Source organism: Rattus norvegicus, chromosome 6, assembly GCF_036323735.1.
Source record: "Rattus norvegicus strain BN/NHsdMcwi chromosome 6, GRCr8, whole genome shotgun sequence".
In the NCBI taxonomy this organism is placed as follows: domain Eukaryota; kingdom Metazoa; phylum Chordata; class Mammalia; order Rodentia; family Muridae; genus Rattus; species Rattus norvegicus.
In genome coordinates this window covers 85,538,120-85,561,021 of record NC_086024.1, presented here as the reverse complement: position 1 = coordinate 85,561,021, position 22,902 = coordinate 85,538,120, and the positions used below count along the sequence as shown (strand labels likewise).

Sequence of the window (22,902 nt, the reverse complement as noted above, 5' to 3'; positions counted from 1 at the left end):
ATGGAAAGTAAACCAATGTAGGTGTAGTGGACATCAATGCAGCAATTTATTTAAAAATTATATTAAAAAAGGAAGGAAGAATCAAAAATTGTCACATAAATTGGTGACTCAATATTGAAATACAAATGCAAAGAATTGAAAACTGAAAATTAAGTCATACTTAGACAATAGTATAAATTCTGACATGATTAACAATAGCCAAAGAATGAAAAATTTGTCTATAAAATGAATGATTAAAACAAATGATTAATAAAACTGTTATTTATGCTTCAATGTGAAGTAACCTTCTATTTTGTAATTGGAATAAACTAGATACAAAAGACAAATATGACATTATCTTGCTTACATGAAATATCTACATTTAAAAAATTCAGTGAGTAAAGTTTGAGCAGAAACTAGGTAGGGAAGGAGAAAGTAACATTATTGCTATAAGAATAGAATGAGCACAAAATTGTGAGTGCAGTTAACACTGCTGACATATATTGAATTAGTCAAACATGTTATGTATTGTGCTAAATGTTTGCCACAGTAAAAACTTTCATGAAAAGCAGTGTAGAGCACATCCTGACCATCACACTTGAATGTACAATAGAACTTTACTTTGTTGGAGACCCTTTTCTCTAACTGAATTTAAAGACTTTATAACACTAATATAGTTAATGTTTCCATATGTTTTGAATATGATATTTCACGAGAATACCTAAAAATGCTAATACATATTTCCTTTAAATAAAAATAAAAAACATTTTGAATGAACCAAAAAGTACATAAAATACAAAGTAAAATCATCTGAGAGTTCAAGTATATTTGAAAGACAAACCATCCTCCATAGCATTGAATATAAGTTGTGACTATTTTATATTAACTTGAAAATTCAAAATTACTGTAAAATATTCTCTATCATTTGTAAAACTAACAGTTATAATTAAAATAACTTAAATTTATTTATTTTATTATTTTAATCAAATTGCACCTTATTAGACTTTCTCAGTTCTTCAGATTTTAATTACAAAAAATGTTAGATTTGAAGTTTGAAAAGTAGTTTCTCATTTGACCAAGAGTCTATAAGCTTTGCATAGAGAGCACACATAACACTCTAAATTCCTATTCATGTTCTTGCTTTTATAAAATGCTGTTTCTAAGATGATGCCTTACAGCTTCTGTGAGCATCCCCATGTGTAACACAATTGAAAAATAACCTAGAAATGAAAACATCGAAAAGACTTCTGTGTGTGCTCACTAATTCCATGGTTAACATTTGCTGCCACTCATTAGATTATGCCCTTGACTCAAAACATAATGAAATAAATGTATTATTCCCATTTATCTTGCAATTATTCTGTTGCATTTCTTTAAAACTTTGTAAATAATCATTAATCTTACTCAGTTATTTGTGTTCTCTTTCATATTCTTAATATTAGGGACTTTGGATCCAGTGAGATAACTTAACTAACAGGGTGAAGGTGCCTGCTGAGTTCAATCCTCAATACACACATGATAGAAGGAGAAAATGTGTTCATAGAAGTCTCTTCAAGTCCACATGCATGCCATGGTATATGCATACCCATACATCATGCACACATAGATATGTAGAAAATAAATACATAAAACATTAAAATTTTAAAAACGCAACCATGTGTGTCATTGCACAAAATGATCCTTGTTGCATATCTGGAGAACATATATGGAGACTCCATAATAATAATTATTTTTATGTCAACATTCTTACATAAAGTTTACTTAATGCATGGCTGAATATACTGTAAATGCAAGACTTTTGTTTATTATTGGAGATTTAAGAAATTAAATACTTTTCATTTTAATGCATTAAAAGTATACTCTATAGAAAAAAATTATGGTGGTTTTCTAAAGAAACAAATACAAGTAGATGACAGACCAGGCTGAAAACACTAGTTAATATCATCAACAAAAATCATTAAGAATTGAATAAGAGCAAGTGGGACCATCTCCAAAACGAGCCTTGAAATTCTGTTCAGGACTGTGATATATAAACCTCATTTTCTCTGGCATTTGCACATTGGAATGTGCAAATGGAAGAGAAAAGAAATATGATAGAAGAAATCTTCTATGCCAGCATTCTTGTTTAGTGTATATCCATTTCTTCAACATAAACAGTTGTGTACACACACACACACACACACACACACACACACATGCACACACACACAAACACACACGCACACACACGCACACACACACAGACCACATTTTCCAAATGTTTCAAATTTGTCAACAAACAGAGAATGAACCATATTCCCACATCTGAAATTATCACCAATAGTTCAACTCAATAGTTCAAGCAAATGACTCCGATTTCAAGCACACATTGCTCATGACTGGGGAGTGTATGCAAGTGTTTTTGTCTAGTATAGTAGGTCGATGCTTTCAATGTACAGGAAAACAATTATGATCTTCTACCTTTGGGGGGGAACCTAAGTTTAAAAGTAAAAATAAATACTACTTACAGTTCATTAAACTTACCTCTCTTGCCAAACTAACACAGTTCATATGAAGCTTCAAGTTTTACTCAAATAATTATGACACCATAGAATATGAAGAACAGAAATTATTCCTGATTCTCCAGTCTAATACCTACACTAAAAGGATATGGTTGGGTGCCATCGAGTGTGGCTTTATTCACATTGTAAACTTAAAAGATATTATATTTCTACATATTCTAGTGTTAACATAGATGTGAGTTCTATTTATTTACTCTGAAAATTTGAAATAATTGAGATAAAGACTCTTATCATGACACAAAAGCCTGACCAAGTTATTAAATTTTACCATTTTTTTGTTCTTTAGGAAAACTAGAGCCAATTTACCCTTTCTCCAAACTGCTTGTTCACTGATGATCCATTAGGAGACAGAATCCTGAACACTTTGCCTCTTACATGAAATATGCAGCTGCTATGAGTGAGCTCAAATAGTCATGCTCCCCTCATGCTGACATAGGCACCACCCTGAAGAAAACTTTATTCTGTTATTGAACTACTTGAATTCCTTAATTTTTTACCCAATAAGCATAAAAGAATTTGATTATTAAAACATATTATTTCATATAAAAATTCATATCACCATTTAGGCTTGAAGCAAATGATCTTCCCAAAAATAAGGCAATGGGCAAATTGTGTCATAGTAAAACATTTATTTGTTAAAGTGATATAGATTATTCAAGATTCTACAGTCTGTTAAATCATGGAGGGCAATGTAGGATGGATTGGTACAGAACGGGATGCCAATGAAGGCATTGTTCTCCTTCCTTTCTTAAAAAAAATACTTGTAGATCAGAAGAAAAAAATTTGGTTTTAAAAGGGGATGAACCATGTGGTGAGGGAGCCAGTTCCACTGTATCAGAGACATTGTCGCTTTGGCTCCCATGAGCAGTTCCTTCTGGGACAAGCAGTTCAACAATCCACTGCTGTGAACTGGAACATTTTCAAATTTTATCCAGTAAAAATATCAGGGGCAACTGTTCTCAGGAGAGAGAGAAGTGGTACTCTTTATATGGACTCCAGCCTCTGCAACCAAAGAAAGGAAAAGAAGAAAACATAAATTAGTGAGATAGTGGCGTTGAAATTCTAAAACTGCTGAGCTAAGAAACATAGACAGAACATTCCCAACACAAGGTACAGGACAGTCACAGCCACCCACATCCATAGGGAAGATGCGATCTGATCATTTCAAAGTTAGCAAATTGGCGATAATAACCGTCCGTTTTAAAGGCCAATCTAAGTGCATAAAGCCTCCATGTTCATTTGAATCAAACCTAAATTGTTGCCAGGATTTGTTCTTATTTCATTTTTTCCCAACACCCTCCAGGTAAAATTCTTCATATGTATTAATCCATGTTATTTATTATAATATATCCCTCCGTTGCTTTTTAGGAAAAAAATGGATGTCTTCTATCAGAATTCTTCAACATTTCCCAAACTTCCACAATCCCTACTCTCTATATTCTACAGAGAGATTTGTAACATTAAAATTTCATGAGACCTGGTTGTCCCCTGAATGAAGAATATTGTTCATTTTCACTAATTAGTTCTTTACTCACAAAACAAATACAGGAAGTATGAATAAGGATAATTCAGAAGAAGACACTGAATGGGGAATTTCAGGAAGCATTGGAATAAAACTACACAATATCAGTTCCTAAAATATTTAAAGTTCTAAGTTAAATTATCATTTCCTCTAGGATGGCTTGAAACTTTTCATGGATTGAAGATATTTCTATAAATTCCAATCGTGACAAAGAAAGAGAGGGCAGTGATGTATTCTAGCAGGAGAGATGCAAGCCAAATAGCCTGGTGACCTAACTTTAATTCTTCAACTCCATATGGAGGGATTAACCTCTACAAACTGTCTTCTAAGAGTCATAAGAATATCATGGCTCATGTACATGGACAATCACACACGCACACATACACACACACACACACACACACACGCACACACACACAGGAATATGGTGGCTTGTGCACATGTTCAGTCATACACACATACACACTAACATACATGCATGTTAGCAGAATTTATGTAGGAAGCAAAAGCTATTCAAAGTATAATCTATGCACTGAATCTTCTCACTTAGAGGAACAGCTTACTACAGGTAAAATGTTCCTACTATGAAATGTGTAACACACACAGTCATATGTTCACTCTAGATTATTTTTATAGTTTGGTTATAACAAAGGATAGTTGCACATCTAATCATCAAACTCATTTATGTTTCACATCATTTATACATAAAACATGAAGAAATCAGCAGTTTCTTAAACAGCTCTACTCACTGCATATAATCCATTAGTAGAGAAGATATAACAAAAAACTAAATTTATAATTATCGCATTTAATAATAAAATGTAACAAAGAGGTCAAATAAAATTTATAAATTATGAACACTTATTTTTTTGCCTGTTTTATCTTGTAATTTAATCTTGTACATATTTTATAAAATTACAGAAGAAAATTAGCATAATTCATTTCTGGGCTATAACTCATTTCTGGTACTATCTGTATATTTTTTTATGAACACTTATTTTAAGGCTGCTGTAAACTAGTATAAACTATGACATGCTTCCTGTAAATGTATTCACACACAAGAGAAAGCATACATATTTTTGTTGTTTTGAGTCTATAAGTCCTTCTTCAAATTATCACTGATAGCATTTTAGTATCAGTATACAGAATTCTTCTATATACACTGCCCTTTTCTAGCATGCTAACCTGGGGCACCCTCTGCTTTACTGGGTTATTTTAAGGATACGAATCTTTGTTAATTATCCAAATTGCCCTAGTTATTATCACAAAATTTGTGAATGACTCCATGCCCCTGTCCTTGAGTCATTCTTGTGTAATTATATTCTTGTGATCTTATCACATAATTTTATGAAATTAAAATTTATTAGGATATGTGTATATCAATATTTACTCAGGGCTGAGGTTCTTTAAGACAAAAAAACAATCAAAATAAAACAAAAGAAATAAACAAAAACGTAATAAGGCATTTTGTAAAATAAAATTCTGTTTCAAACACTCCGTCTGTGATAAAAATTCTCCTTAATAGATGCTTCGGTTTGGAATCCCTTAGTCTGCCCCTTGCTGTGGTTCTGTGCTCAAAAGCTACTTTTTTCTGTGGAGCCCTTCATCCACACACAAAGGAACACTTATACTCAAAAGAGACATGTGAGAAAGAGTCAGGGCCACAGCCTACTCGGAAGGGTACTGACTTTGTTCCTGTGGAAAGGATAGACTTGTAATAGCTAAAATAACTTAAATGTTCCAAGAATACCTATGAGGAAGTCACGCAACCTCTTAAAAATTATAGATATATAAATGGAATGAGAATTGACAAGTGGATGAATGAGATTTTAACACTGATTTGATAAAGATTTTCTCTTTTAGGTATGAATTTTTTATTAATGATTATAGAAAATACAAAAAAATGAAAACCTGTAAATGAAATATTCGCATGACATTAATATATAGGTTTTATATGTTAAAAAAGTTTTAAAAGTCACCAAAACTAAGAGAAAGTGGGGAAGAACCTTCATCACATAGGCACAGGGGAAGTTTCCTGGAATAGAACACCAATGGCTTATGCTCTGAGATCAAGAATTGACAAGTGGGACCTCATAAAATTGCAACGCTTAGTAAGGCAAGGGATACTGTCATTAGGACAAAACAGCAGCCAACAGACTGAGAAAATATCTTTACCAATCCTAAACATCCAATAGAGGGCTAATATCTAAAATATACAAAGAACTAAAGAAGTTAAAATCCAAGGAATCAAATAACCTTATCAAAAATGGGGTACAGATATAAACAAAGAATTCTCAACTGAGGAATACTAAATGGCTGTGAAGCACCTAAAGAAATGTTAAATATCCTTAGTCATCAGGGAAATGCAAATCAAAACAACCCTGAAATTCTACTTCATACCAGTCAGATTGCCTAAGATCAAAAACTCCAGTGACAGCACGTGCTGGCAAAGATGTGGAGAAAGAGAAACACTCCCCCACTGTTGGTGGGATTTCAAGCTGATAGAACTACTCTGGAAATCAGTATGGCAATTCCTCAGAAAATTGGTTACTACCTGAGGACCCAGGTATACCATTCATGGGCATATGCCCAAAAGATGCTCGAACATATAACAAGGAAACATATTCCACTACATTCATAGCAGCCTTATTTATAATAACCAGAAGCTGGAAAGAACCCAAATATCCTTCAACAGAAGAATGGATACAGAAAATGTGGTATATTTACACAATGGAGTACTACTCAATTATCAAAAACAATTACTTGAAGAAATTCATAGCCAAATGGATGGAATTAGAAATTTTTATCCTCAGTGAGATAACCTAGTCACAAAAGAACATACATGGTATGCACTCACTGATAAGTAGATACTAGCCCAAAAGCTTGGAATACCCAATATACAAATCACAGACTACATAAAGCTCAAGAACAAGGAAGACCAAAGTGTGGATATTTCATTCCTTAGAAGGGGAACAAAATACTCAGAGGAGGAAATAAGAAGACATGTGGAGCAAAGACTGAAGGAAAGGACATCCTGAGACTGCACCAACTGGATATCCATCCAATATACAGTCACCACACCTAGATACTATTGCAGATACCAAGAAGTGCATGCTGACAGGAGCCGTTTATATCTGCCTTCTGAGGGACTCTGCCAGAGTATGACAAATACAGAGATGTATGCCCATGGCCAACCATTGGACTAAGCAACGGGTTCACAAATGAGAAATTAGAGAAAGGACTGAAGGGGTTTGCAGCCTCATAGGAAGAACAACAATATCAACCAACTCGACCCTTCAGAGCTCCCAGGGACTAAACCACCATCCAAAGAGTACATTGGAAGGGACACATGACTCCAGCCACATATGTAGCACAGGGTAGACTTGTCTGACATCAATGGGAGGAGTGGCCCTTGGCCCTATGAATGCTGAATGCACCAGCACAGGGGAATGCCAGGGTGGTAAGGTGGAAGGTAGTGTTTGGGTGGGTGGGGAGCACACTCATAGAAACAGGGGAATGGGGGAAGGCACAGTAGGTTTCCAGAGGGGAAACCAGGAAAAGGGATAACATTTGAAATGTAAATAAAGAAAATATCCAATTGAAAAACGAATTTTAAAGACTAACCTATTCCATCCCTTTTTATTTACTCAAAGCAAAACATAAAGTACATGATATTATGGATTGCTATGTGCATATGCTTGTAGGTTGTGGCTGATATAAACTTACATTTTGTTTTAATCACCTGTTCAAAGTTTCTATAAAGTGCACTAAATTCAGTGTGATGAAATGTCATTGTTCATAATTTTATGAATCTATCACGTTGACAGAATTTTGTTTTTTTCAGCAGTACAGAGAATCCTCAAAGTTAGAATGAAGTGTGACCTCTAAATCCATTTCAAATAACGAAACACAACAGTCACAGTGATGCATAGTGCCCTTGGAATATGTTTGGAAACTTCTACTTGACAATTTGAATATGTCTTGTGTATTCATTCTTCTTTTTCTATCTGCATAATAACACTGAGCATGACTTTGAAATGTTTCTGATATAAAAATCACTTGCCCCTAATTCCTTACTTAAGCTATCTTAAGGTTCAAGTCAGGTGGATGCCCAAACTCCAAAAATAAATGAAAGTTTAAAAGTAAGAAAAAAGAAGATAAATAGAAAAGGGGGAAGAATAGAAAAGAAAGGAAAGGAGGATGGGGAAGAGAGAAACTAGAAAACTAAGTAAAGGGACAGAGAATGGAGGGGAAGTTAAATCGAGTGAAAAGATGTGGAAAGTCAAGGCATTGTCTGCAAGTCAGCTCTGGCTGTTGCCCTTGGACTTGCTGAAATTCTTGGTTTCTACCGAGCCATCTGTCCCTTGAGAAACTCAAGAACGCATACGCATATGTGTTTTTATGGCTCTGGATTACTCACCATCAAACATAGGTGAGAGCTTAGGGAGTTTTGTGAAAGAGTGAAGGAAAGACGTAAATAAGCCAAAGGGGATAAAATACACCACAAGAAAGCCTATAAGGTTAACCTGGGCCCATGGGGCTCACAGAGACTGAACCAACCAAAGAGCATGGAGGGACTTGACTTATACTCCCTACACATTTGTAGCTAATGCAGAGTTTGGTCTTCATATGGGTCTCCTACCAAGTGGAGCAGGGCCTGTCATGCTTTCTACTACTTGCCATTGAAACCCCTTTTCTCTAAGTGGCTGCTGGGTGGGGCCTCAGTAGAGAGGACCAACATAATTCTGTTGGAATTAAGTATCCCAGGGTGCTGTGGTAGCCAAGGGGGACTCCCCTTTGCTGAAGAGAAGGAGAGGGAAGAATAGGGGGAGAAAATTGTAAGGGTGGGACTGGCAAGAGAGGAGAGAGGGGTCTGTGAGCTGGATGCGAAGTGAATAAAAGGTAAATTATTTGGAGAAAAAAAAAGGAATCCAAGAATGATGTCAGGAAAGAACTAATACATAAAACTCTTTGCTCTTGTTTAGAGGTGGACTTTACTACTAAATAGTATTAAGGGGCTAAAATTGCCTTTGATATTGAAACATGCAGGGTTTTTTTTTTTTTCAAATTTTTAAAGATTCCTCCCCTATTTGAAACTTCAGAGAAATTGCTGAAACTTCCAGCTTTTTGGATGGATCGCTTCCGTGCTCTCCATTCTGGGAACACATTTTCTGGTCCAATTAAAATGAAGGAATCAAAATCTCACTTGAAAATAAAATTAAAATAAAACAAAACAAAACAAAACAAAAAAGGAACAGACTCAAGAAAAGTAATTGATGGCTGACAGAAACAATGCCTCCAATAAGGCTCTTGTGACCTTTACTGAAAACCACTTTATTCATTTTGTATGAGTGTAAAGGAATACCATTTTTAATCAAGTCAAATATATTATCTCAACACACAGTAGGACAGTAGGACAGGGATGAAAGGCGTGGCTGAATATGTCCTGACACAGACAGGTATCAGGCATGGGTCAGTATATTCATACAAAGATATATATGTGTGTAGCAATATTGTAAAAGTGATTTAAATCAGGAATGACTGCAAGAGTTGCTCCGAGGTCACACCGATGGCAGAATCTGAACTACCTTTATCTCAACAACATTTATGTTCATCAGCAGTTGGTGCAGACACATTTTGAACCCAAGTAAATGGCAGTTTACATTGCTAAGCACTCTATTTAATGAGCAATCTCAAATCAAGGCACTAGCCTGCCAGCAATTAAATTTTCATACAGACAATAGAAAGTCTTTATGGTTTTTGAAGTAAATAACTGTGAGTAAGCTTCTCACCTGTGTTTCCTGGACATTCTGGTCAACATTAGTCAGCAAAGCATCTGGGAAGGAGATTTTCAAGGTCGTAATTAGTTCTTTACTAGTTTTGTTCTCCTACCACCCTACTCACTCTATTATTACTGAATTGAACAGTCACATGTATAACAATTAGCTTTGCTATGCTATAGTTTTCTGTAGTTATTTGATATATTTACTAGTATAACTTTAATTTTAATTTAATTTTAATATGTGTGTATGTGTGTGTGTGTGTCTGTGTTTGTGTGTGTGTGTGTGTGTGTGTGTGTGTGTATGCGTGTGTGTTTCTAGAATATAAATTCCTGTCTCCTAATGTAGGATCAATGTAGTTCAATAAGACACTTAGGTCTCTTCTTCTATTCATCCCAGAATTAACATTTCAACTGCAGAGCTATCCATGAAAACATGGAAACTACAGAGTTCTAAGTTAGTAGAAGAATTCGTCCATACTTACCACAGAGATAAAAAAAAATAGTATTAACCGCCAGTTAATATCTAGTCTTCAACTACTCTTATGTCATCCAATTCTAAGTAAAAGAGTACAAACAGGATCCTACATAAATTCCATCCCTAGATACCATTTATCTATAAAAGCTCAATATCATGATACAACCCTGATTTGGTGTATTCCATTTCTTTGAGGAATGTGTTCCTATGAAAAAACTATTAACTATTTCAAGATGAAAATGGTTAAGGGTCTTTAAGTATAGTTGCCAGAGTCTATGAAATGTTAGGAAAGGAGAAATATTAATTTTTTACACATAAACTTATTGAGCACAAATATTTATTTGCATTTACAATAGACCCTGTAGGTTAGGATTTTCACGAATGTTACAGGGAGAAAATAGAGAATTTGATTATGGTTGTATCAAACTGTATTTCATAATTTCAATTTATTCTGATACTTTGGTATTTATTTACTTGTATGATATGGAGCAAAATCTCACCAACTGCAAAATGTATGTTTTAAATGAGATGTTATATAACCACACCCAAAAGAAGTACATTAAATAATACGTAGGTTCATGATTAAAACACCTGAACACAGTCATAACAATTACTCATACATTTATAAATACATTTAATGTGTTAAATGTATTTATATTATCACCATGAGATAATGTAATACTTTAATACACTTCCAGTTATAAACTGGTAATTTGTCCCACTTGTAATGAAACCACATTGGTCAGGTATGGGAACATATTAAGGAAACATTTTGTGTAGATTTATGTTCTGCTAACAGCAGTCATTTCTTCTGGAAAGTACTGAAAAGAATACAAAATTCATAGTGCGTATGAAATCATGGCTGAGGGAGCATCCTTGTTCACTTTTTTAATTTTTTGGGTCTAGAATTGGGACATTCTGAAAAATGTTCTTTAAAAGTGACATAAAAATCTTGTTGATTTTGTTGAGTTATTTCTTTCTTTTATGAATTTTGATGCATTTCATCTTAGAAGTGAAATTTTTGTTGTATGTGTATATGCATACACATGAGGGAAATGATGTATACCATATGCATTTAGAACACTAAAGAAGTCAGAAGAGACACTGGGTCCCCAGTCCTCCATTACTGAAATTACAGAAGGTTATAAATCATCATGCAGGTACTACAAACCAAAACCAGGTCCTCTGCAACAACAATAAGTTCACTTAAGCACTAACAGGATCTCCAGCTAAATTATCTTTTTCATTACATATTTTATTCCCATAAAAGACATTTAATGCCATATTCCACTTATATTATAATGTATATAATATATTATTGTTGTTGTTGTTGTTGTTGTTGTTGTTGTTGTTGTTAGCTACTAAGAAGAAAAGTATTGTACTTTCCCATCCAACCTACACCTCTACTGAAATCCTTACACCAAACGTTTTTGAGGCTCACACAGTATGGAATGCTAAGGGCTGCTCTCATGACAATGAACAGTCTGAGGAGGAAGATCAATGAGGTTCTCCCTGTGTGACTTGAATGTCCATGCCTCACTTAGCATTATAAACAGCACTTTTAATCACTGAGACCAAAAAAACAACAAGCTATCATTTTCTGCCTTTGAAAAAATGTAGAATTTCATTTTTAAGATAAATACAATCTTTTATGTCCATAGAATTTTTAAGGTTAAGCATTTTAAAGAAAGTTTTCTTAAGTTTATACCAGGCAATAAGCAAAAAGGGGATACTAAAATTTAGGAAATGGGAAAAAATTAATAACTTAGAATTTTCTAATTATTTGTTTAATTTCTAAGAAAGTTTATATTTCTGCAATTAAATCAAATAAAACAAATGGAACGACATTGACAGTGATCATATTAGGAGTGCTTAAAACTGAAAAGGAAAATAGACTGTATTAAAGTTTTGAAAGTGAATTACTTCAAAGAAAACACAAATATTTTACTGAATGTATTTGTGTGTAACTAGATAACACAGAATATTTAAAAATCATATTCTAAAATTTTATCAAATTATATCTTAGAAGTAGGTAAAATCAGTTAGTTTAATGCATTAACTAGTGAGAACTCTTTGAGTCCTTTAATTGTGGGGAACATTCTATAGGAAATAAACTAGACAGTGTCATAGTTACTGATTCACACATCTAAGTTACACAGTTTAATAAATGGATTTATATATCAATCAAGTTGGAGGTTCCAAATATAATAGTCATCAAAACAAACTACTCTCTCCTAGAATACTGAGAAAATTTTGAAGCTTAGAACACTGCATGAAATATTGTAAATTATTTCTAAATCAAAGAACAATTATCTAAAAAGTATCAAAAGTATTTTAGAGAGGGATACATAGTGTTTTAGCTAAACATTCAGAGTAAGTAATTCTTAAACTACTCTAATAACAAAGACACCATGTAGTACTTGTGTTTGGCTTACCAGAAGCTGATAATGTTATTGGACTAAAATTAAAATTAAATAATGGAGAAAAAGGAAATAAATAAATTCACTCTGCCTATAGTAAAAAGCAATAAAGAAGACTACATATATATGGCAGGTTACTTAAAGACTATACTATATGGCAAATGAAAAACAAGGAGAATATGGAGTCTCTGATTGCTATGGAAACATAATTTCTGGACCACAATCATCATTATATTAATTAGTAAGAACCATACATAATTGTAATAAAATACCTCCGTCCCTAGAGCTACTCATATATTTATTGATCCATTTATACATTCAGTCAACTAGTCATCTATTCTGTATCAGACATTATACTAAATCACATTAATTTTCTCTATAAGCAAAACTGTATTCATATGATCGCATCTTATACATATGAACATCAGATAATTTTCATGGTATGTGAGAATTTGTAGAACTCTTGAAATATAAACTTTTCCAAAAATTACAACAGGCTTAGATATTTATCAAAAGAAAGCACATGTGATAAGATGGACCTCTGCCAAATTTAAATTAATTGATTTATTTTGTAGGTACACAGAAGTAGAAATGAAGCTAATGGTGTGAGAATCTGAAGTTTAGCTTTAAGTAATGTTTGAGTGATGTGAGTTAGTACACTATCATTTTGAGGCAGACATGGTGGTGCAAATCTGTAATCTCACCACCTTGGTAGTGAAGGCATGTGTATAGATGAACCTTGAAGGTATTCTTGGTATTCTTAACTACAGAGTGGGTATCTTGGGATACCTATGTCTTTGCTGAGTTGAGGGTATAAGTTTACATAAGACATATAGTCTCACAACAAAATGAAAGTAAAATTAGGAGGAAAAAATAAAGCCATGTGTATCATTTACAACTCCATGTAGGTATATATTTTTGGATTATGAATTCTGTGAGTCTCCAAGAATATTTTAGCAAGGAAACATACAACTAATTTTACATACTTCATAAGAATAATGCTTCCCCTCTAGAGTGCATATGACTTCATTTACCATAGTCTTTTGTTTTTTTAAAAAATGCATTTACTTCAAAAGACAAACATTCAGCAACAAAATTATAACAAAAGGAGAAAAAAGTCACTCTGGTTAATGAGCAGTGATTTTCTACCATTTGTTAATGAGATGTCGTCCTTTAAATGTTTTTATTTCCTTGGTGATAAAAGCAAACACCTGCTTGAAAAAGCAGGCTTAAATTTTTATCTGACTTTTTTAAAAATGTAAAATATAGTCATTCAACAATTGTGCTCAGAATAACTCTGTAGACTAGCATATATGACAAATGTAGAATAAATTACCGTTTATTTTATTTTCCACAGAAGATCTGGATTATGAAAGAAATTTTGGCGTCTGAACCAAGACTGTTCATTAGAAGGTAATTAAGTTGTTCTTTACAACATAATTTCCACTGAAATAATATAGTGTCTTCATTGAACATTTAAATTATTCATACAGACTTATATTTGAATTACAAAAATCTAATATTTTTGTAGTAGTATTTTAGGTAAATGATTGTTATTTATTTTGTGTAGATGGGGAGTGTGTGTCAGAGGACAATTTGTGGAAGTTCATCTTCTCTTTCTACTATCGGTTCCCATTCACTAGTAGTCAAGCGTGGCAGGCTTGGTGCCTTTACAGGCTGAGAAATCTCATGGCCCTGTGATCACCATTTTTTAAAAATATGATTTACAGTCAAAGGGCTTGTATTTAGCCTTAGAGTAGGAGAAGGCACTGTTGCGTTTTCTTGCTCTCCCTTGTTTGCCATTTTATGTATGTAACCTCCATGCATGTATATGAAGGTACTATATCCTTATCTCATCCTGAGAATGATTCTAAAATCCTGAAGTGATTGTATCTGACATGAGAGAAGAATTTCAAATTGCAATTTCCTGTGACTTTTCAAAAGAAAAAAGAGCTTGAAGGGGCTCGAGACCCCATATGTTCAACAATGCCAACCAACCAGAGCTTCCAGGGACTAAGCCACTACCTAAAGACTATACATGGACTGACCCTGGACTCTGACCTCATAGGTAGCAATGAATATCCTAGTAAGAGCACCAGTGGAAGGGGAAGTCCTGGGTCCTGCTAAGACTGAACCCCCAGTGAACTAGACTGTTGGGGGGAGGGCGGCAAGGGGGGAGGATGAGGAGGGGAACACCCATAAAGAAGGGAGGCGGGAGGGGGATGTTTGCCCAGAAACCGGGAAAGGGAATAACACTCGAAATGTATATAAGAAATACTCAAGTTAATAAAAAAAAAAAGAAAAGAAAAAAGAAAAGATTACACAAAGGATTCTTATATGCACTCCGCATTTAAAACAGTTTCTTTTCCATAGCAAACATCAGAAACACAGTGCTGAGTCCACATTGCATTCATAGACATGCTTCTCTTAAGAGAGAGCTCCAATGACTTCTGTGAATTATCATAGTGAAAATATTCCTTTAAACTTCCACTGAGGGAGGACCTGTGCCTGACTCTGGCTCCCTCAGCAGGCACACTGAGAAACTTACTTGGCTTGGTATGTGCTCTTTGAGATGTGGGCCCCTCTGTAACAGAATCAGGAGGGCAGCTAGCTAACTGCAAGGCAGTTGAGTTGTTCCTGTTAGTGTTTTGAGACTCAACATTTGTGACAGCTTCACTCTGCGGCTCAGCACTTGGCTTCGTGCCAGTCTTTCTTTTCTGCTTTTGAGACACAGGCGCACTTGAAGTCCAGGTAGGAGGCAAAGCAGAGGTAGTAGTAGAAGAGTCCTGACTCGAACATGTTTCTGAAGACTGAATCGCACTGTCACTGGCAACTTTACAGCACTGGGCATTCTCTTCATGGCCCATGGCTTGCTTGCTCATGGACTGGGGCAGCGTGACACTGCATCCTTGCATCTGAGCCCCGTTAGTCTGAGAATAAACGTTGCTAACCTTGGTGACCTTGTGTTGCCCATTATTGTTACAAACCTTATACCGGATCATTAGTATGATGATGAAAACCAACACGGATGCAACAATGATTCCACCAATGATAATAATCATGGTGCCACCCAAAAACTGGGACTGCATAAAGTGGCAACGGACATAATCCTGTTCCGTAGTAAACTGGATGCAACCCACGACTCTTGTGGCAGTGAGGGAAGTGATGCCATCGTCATATATGGCCAAGACACACAAGTCATACATAGTTCCAGAAGCCAGATTATTGACCAGAAATGTTTTGCTCGTAGGAGGTATCATTCTGAGGGACAATGGAATATGTGTTAGTATTAACAACAAAACAACACATATATGCAAAGTCATTATGGCGTTAGCACTTTCTCCTTCAATCCTCATTAAGATAAGCACATTTACAGCAGATATGAAATATGGAGATGTGCGCTGATCTTATATTACCAGTTAGAATAGCTGAAAGCTCATTGTTACAGTTCGCATTATATTAATGGTGCCTGCACTATGCCTTGACAAGCTTACTAATTACAATCCTTGGCAAAGCAGAACTCCTAATAAAAACCATTGCGAAAATATCATTTATGACAAATTGCTTTCGAAAGGTGTGACTGTGACATTATCTGACTACTAAACAAATCCATTTAGCACTTACAACCCCTCTATGGCTGAAAGGCAATTTGAAGAGAGAGAGAAAACACGGACAATCACATTAGCAACCAGAATGGAAATGTGATTCAGAGCATTTGTTTTCCAAACCAGTAATAAGTTGCTGTGGAATGGGATTAGCTAAGGCTATCTTTAATAACTTCTACTATTGCAATGATGAACAGATTTTATTTACAGACACCGTGTTTTCTTCTGCCTTAGTTTCCAGTATGTTTTAATGAGTGTGATGTGCATTATGAGCAATTACCAGGACACCTGATGAAGCAAAGCATTTGCCAGGAGTATGAATTCACTGAACCAACATATGCCAGTGAGAATGTCTATCAAGACACTTTTTCTGTTTTGAAGTCTAGAGAACTCTCTCGATCCTTTTCGCAGAAATGATTTTTCTGTGTTCCTATTTATTGTTAACTTGTTTTGTAAGATGTAAGCAAATAGAATTTAACGTAAGCAGTGAAACTATAATTTTTCTTGAAAATTAATTATAGATATTTCAAACCATGGTAAAACTAAACTGAGACAAAAACTGCACAGTATGCTCTGAATGCACTGGACAAATTACAAGAGCATGCATTCATAACCAAAATGAATGCTGCCTTTCAGGGAATGTATTGTAAATGTTGGATATCAATGTTTAAACATTATAAAATGCAAATAATGGCTATTGATGCTTTAAGAATGACAACCACTTTGGTCAGAAATTCATCAAGGTTCTCCAGAAAGAAGTTATTTCTTTGGGATTTTGCCATAAAATGCAGCTAATCACAGAGTTAACACCTATAATATATGGACAATGGAGCAAACTGTGGTGAGGCCAGTGTCTCTCATTGACCAGCAGTTGAATATCATCTGTGGAGAGTGTAGAGAGCTTGTGAAAGAGGGTAAACTACATTTTGCTAATAATCATATGACATAGTGCGCCACCACATCCATTTACTGATGAAAGGGATATTAGAAACCACTTAGCCTAATTGTTCTCTTTTTAAAGATGAGGAAATTAAAACTCAGTCAGGTAGAACCTGGGGCAGGATTGATTACATAGCTAGCTAAGATACATTTTTTTTATGTTTCCTACGACTCTACATTTATTTTAAGAAATTAATCTCTTTTCCATACATGAATGTAAAACAAATTATTTTTCAAGAATTTAGCTTCTGTATATAAGAACTAAACTGACCTAAAAGGTTATATTTTCAAAACCGTGACATTACATCATTTCCTAGGGGTAATAATAATAGATCATGTGTAAAATTATAGGGAATAAAGATTGTGAATTTCCAACTGAAAATTGGAAAAGATGTGACTATAAATCAATGAGGCTGAACTTTAGAAAAACATACCAGAAATTCATTAGCAGATGCAAGTTCTCCATCACTGTCCTGTGCCAGTGGTTACATACATAACTCCAGTGACACTTTCACTGCTCAAATATGATGTTCAGCCTCTTTGGAAGTATCTTAAGAACCCATGCACATAAAACAGCATACACGCTCATAACTCAATCACTCAAAGAATCAGTCTCATCACTTTATAGTTACATCCTAGTTTTCACCCAAAAGTGGCAATACCCATTTGGTCACCCACCTTATTCACAAGTCTTGACTCCAAAAGGCTTGTTTTCAAAATTGAAACTCACCCTCAAAAGACGAAGATTTGCCACCACTGAGGACATTCAAATTAGTATGCCGAAGGTTCTAAAGATAACTCCAAAACTGCTTTGAGCAATGGCAGCATCATTGGGTTAATGGGATAGCCTCCCAACGTGACTTCCTTGAAGGAAAGAACACTCATGTGGATGTGTAAATTCTGGTATGTTTTTTGAAATTTTAAAGTAAATCTGTCTTGTATGATAGTCACATCCCTCATAGGAGGTTAAAAAATAGTCATAGTATTAAATACAAATTTGTACTATTTAAAAACATTGCCATTTAAACTACTTCCCCATATATATCCATCACTTCATATATTACATTATCCTCCATAAGGTTGGATTGTTACATGTACAGCGCAGAGTAGCAGTGTCGATTTAGAAACAGTACAAAGCAACAGTGCTTTACATGCCCTGCTCTATAATGGTCAGCAAAGATCCATTATGGCTGAATTTTTTTTTTACCTGTAAACAAGGGTGTCATCATAAGTACCATTGTACTGGATTTGAAACATACGAATTCCGGGAATATTTCTTTGAAAATTAAATTTAAGTAATGCTGTTGACGAAGATGCTTCTGCCACCACAATTTTATCTTGACTCATCTTTGTATCACCGTTACTACTGCTAGCATTCGAACCTGACTTTGTGGACGTAGAGATATCTGAGGAACCAGGATCAGGCTCATGGATATTGTTGGTGCTGTTTAGTAGGTGTGGGAGTTTAATTATGTGAAGATCCATGGTTTGCGTTGCTTCCCCTGCAGGATTGGAAGCAATACAGGTAAATGCTCCTGTATCTTTTACAGTCGTTATAAGGATGTCAAGAGTTCCATTATCATACACCAGTGATCTTGTTGCATTTGAAATCAGCTTCCCTTCAGGAGAAATCCAATGAATGGCAGGCTCAGGGTCTCCTCTAGCTTTGCACCTCAGTGTTGCCCTTTGACCCTCCAAGACTCTCATCTCGTGTGTATGACGAGTAATGAGTGGAGGCTCACATAAAAACTCTTCCTCAGGAATTGACCAAAAATAACGACCAGTTAAAAGGGCAGGAGAAGCACAGGTCTCCAGGTCATCTTCTCTTGACAGTCGCCTCAGCCACAGTAACTCACAATTGCAATGCAAGGGGTTCCCACCAAAACTCAATGCAAATGTCGATGGGCTTATGATTCCTGAGGTGGCCAGCACCTGTGCTCGCTGAAAGAGAGGGTCAGGAGGCAGCTTTTGCAGTTTATTTGATGTTACATCTAGCCGAGTCATCTTGTGCAAGTGGGAGAAAGTTCCCTTAGGAATGTTGTCAATCATGTTGTGATCCAAACTAAGAGTGTGCAAGCTCACCATCTTCTCTACCGCATCCCATGGAATCGTTTCTAGATTATTATAGGACAGGTCCAGCTCCTCAAGGGCAAAAACATCGTCGAATGCTGTGGAAGAAATTAAAGTCAGCTGATTGTTGTTCAATATCAAATGGTGGAGATTGGAAAGCCCACTGAACATATCATTTGTAATTTTAGTCAATCTGTTGCTATTCAAATGCAATGCTCTCAAATTTCGTAGATCAGCAAAAGCATGGGGTGTAATAAAACTTATTGTATTCCTGGATAGAGTCAGGTCCACCAAGCTGGTCATATTGGCAAAATCTTTCCTTTTGATATTTGTAACAAAATTGTCTGCCAGCCGTAGTTCCACAGTTCTTCTGTCAATGTTTGGTGGAACAAACAGAAGCCCTTTCTTGGCACAAAGGGTTGCAAGATTGGGAGACAAAATCTGACAGACACAACGCTTTGGACAGATCTGAGCTCGCACAGCTATGCCAATGAGAAACAGGTAAAAAAGAAATTTTTCCATTGTAGATCAGGATTAAGAGCCTGCAAAAAAGATATAAAGGAGAGTTTAAAATCCAATTACTATATATTTCATATCTGCACTAGAATATTTTATATACATAGGAAAACAGAAAGAGTAGCATTCATTTATATACCAAATGAATATTAATACAGTTTTCTAGCATCTGCAGTGGACACTAAAGAAGGATAATGTAACTCTTCACAGAATTTAATATTAATGGAAAGAAATTATAAAAGGATTACTATCATTATGTGAATTAAAAGCCATTCTAAAATACGTCCAAGGGACCTCAAGCAACATAAACACATACACACACACACACACACACACACACACACACACACACACACACACACACAAGATTTGTGCCAGGGATTGGAAAGTTAGGATTTCAGAAAGGAAAATTGGTGGACTTAAGACAACCTATTTTTCACAACTGAGTTCCAAACAGTGTGAGAATATTTACTCACTTAACAGCTACAGATGTAGTAGTGAAATGTTTGTTGTTAGATTAGTTTGTAACTCATAGTTGAAGGAGATATTGTTGAACTCTCACATTCTGGCTCCAAAAGCTATATAAATATATATATATACATATATATATACATATATATATACACACACACACACACACACACACACACACAGTTTTACACAATAAGAGAGAAAATGCTGGATCATATCACCACAATTTTAATGGAATATGTAAAATATGTGTAAATTTTTCTAGTAGCATTACATATTTTCTGAAAATATGTCATAATATTCAGTTATTCCACATATTATAAAATGTAGATATAATGAATAACAATGACTATTCTAAACTGATAGTCTTGTTTTTGATTACTAGAATTGAACTAGACTTTCAATAGGAAACAAAATGTGCCAAAAAAACCCAACCAAACAAATAATCAAACCAAAACAAACAAAAACACAGTTTTCAGATACAAGTCATTTTGTAGAAGTGAGGCAGTAAATTTAAATGTGAGTTCTGATTTCTCTAGGAAACATTATCCAAAACCACAACACCTGCTAGGAAAATAAAGCAGGTGATTCATATGCACTCAAGTGGAGGAGAGTAGTCAAACGCCTGATTGGTATATAGGCTCCACCAGAGGCAGCGAACTACTGCCTTATAATGTGAATTACAAAGAGATTTCCAGAAAAGCAAATAAAAATCTAGTAATATAATGGAACAATATGAAGAACACAAACACGAGTATAATTGAAATTCAGGAAATGATAGGAAGGCAAAACACACTTGTAGAAATACAGGGAAACCATTTTCTAAATGTGATTTCTAAAATGTATCTCTCTCAACTAAACATAAAGAAACTACAATCTGGCTGTAACATTAAGAGGAAAGGAAAAAAAAACAACCTTGAAAGCCTTCCTAGAAATTAAAACTATTATGTAATGTGAGGTGAACACATGACAATAATAACTGGTCACTGAGCCATCTACATGAAAAAGGGATAAGGAATAATGAAAGGGTCTCCTTCAATAACTCTAATCAAAAGGGAGATATTTTAAATTGATATACTAATATTTTGTTAAAACATAAAAAAAGACCTTCACCAATGAAACAAGTAGATTTCTCACCAACAAACAAAAAGCTATAAGACTATAGAATGATACTGTATTCAGACTGGAGCAAAGTTACATCTAATGTCAGAAACTTGGTTCTTTATAAAATGAATGAAGAACAGAAGATATGATAAATTACTGGATGAGAATAATATGCCTTATTTACATATAAGAACAGGGTAAATATTTTAAAGAGTGGAAGACACAATTATTATTATAGAAAAATAAAGTAATTTAAACCTTGTGATTTAATAAAATAGTTCATTTAGATTCATGTTATAGAGAACATTGTATACCTGCTCAGAAAGAAAATGTAATTAAAATCTATTATCTCAATAGTCAATGTAAAATCTACATAAAGAAAAAATACAAAAATTAAAAAGAAAAAAGATAATTTATATGAAAGTATGAATCAACAAATTCTAAATATAAGAAAATAGATGAAGAATTTAAGATTCCAAATAACTTTTTATGAAGTAATGTAGAATTAATATTAAATTGCCATTGTGAAAATTGAAACAAAACAAGAATCCAAATAACAACATTAAGGGAAATTCAAAGACAAACTACAAAGATATTAAAAGACAAAGGAATTTAATGACATATACCAATAACTAACCAACTTAAAAGCACAAATGTATAATAAAATACAATATGCTGAGACAACTGCCTGAAAAAAATCACATTCTAGAAACAATCTATATGCAAAACATCATTAATTAGTCTAGGTCAAACTGAAGATCATTACAGTCAAGAATCACAATTTAAATATGTACTATATTATATATGATCATATAGGAAGAGAGAGTCTGTGTGTGTGAAGGAGGATGTGCTGGTGGGAATATTTATAAATATTGGGAAAAGCTCCATAGAAACTCTCCATGCAATTATTGCAACTATTTTAGAGCTACATATAGATGAAGAGTGTACTGGTTGGTTTCGTGTGTCAACTTGACACAAGCTGGAGTTATCACAGAGAAAGGAGCCTCCCTTGAGGAAAAGCCTTGAGATCAGCTGTAAGGCATTTTCTCAATTAGCGATCAAGGTTGGGAGGGACCATTGTCAGTGGTGCCCTCCCTGGGCTTGTCCTCCTGGGTTCTTTAAGAAAGCAGGCTGAGCAAGTCAGGGGAAGCAAGCCAATGACTAATATCCCTCCATGGTCTCTGCATTAGCTCCTGCTCCCTGACCTGCTTGAGTTCCAGTCATGATTTCCTTTGATAATGAACAGCAATGTTGAAGTGTAAGCTAAATAAACCCTTTCCTGGGCAACTTCTTTCTTGGTCATGATGTTTTTTTTTTTTTCTTTTCTTTTCTTTTTTTTTTTTTTTTGTTTTTTTTTTTCCGGAGCTGAGGACTGAACCCAGAGCCTTGCGCTTGCTAGGCAAGCGCTCTACCACTGAGCTAAATCCCCAACCCCATGATGTTTTCTTTATGCAAGAA

The 22,902-nt window shown here is 34.7% G+C and overlaps 1 protein-coding gene across 5 annotated transcripts in view; it reads right to left on the bottom strand.

Moving 5' to 3' along the window:
• Positions 1-3,149: 3,149 nt before the first annotated feature.
• Positions 3,150-22,902, bottom strand: part of Lrfn5 (leucine rich repeat and fibronectin type III domain containing 5) — a 356,408-nt gene continuing 336,655 nt past the window's right edge. The window contains exons 2-5 of one of the 5 annotated variants that reach the window (XM_039112240.2): positions 18,491-19,895; positions 15,288-16,000; positions 9,855-9,898; positions 3,150-3,542 (exon numbers count right to left, since the gene is read on the bottom strand). In XM_039112240.2, the coding sequence (XP_038968168.1) occupies positions 3,525-3,542; positions 9,855-9,898; positions 15,288-16,000; positions 18,491-19,875 (2,160 nt within the window). In that variant the 5' untranslated portion in view covers positions 19,876-19,895 and the 3' untranslated portion in view covers positions 3,150-3,524. Of the gene's footprint in view, positions 3,543-9,854; positions 9,899-15,287; positions 16,001-17,961; positions 18,148-18,490; positions 19,896-22,902 lie in introns of those variants that run through there. The other 4 variants (NM_001108024.1, XM_039112241.2, XR_593049.4 and 1 more) reach the window with 4 other exon arrangements.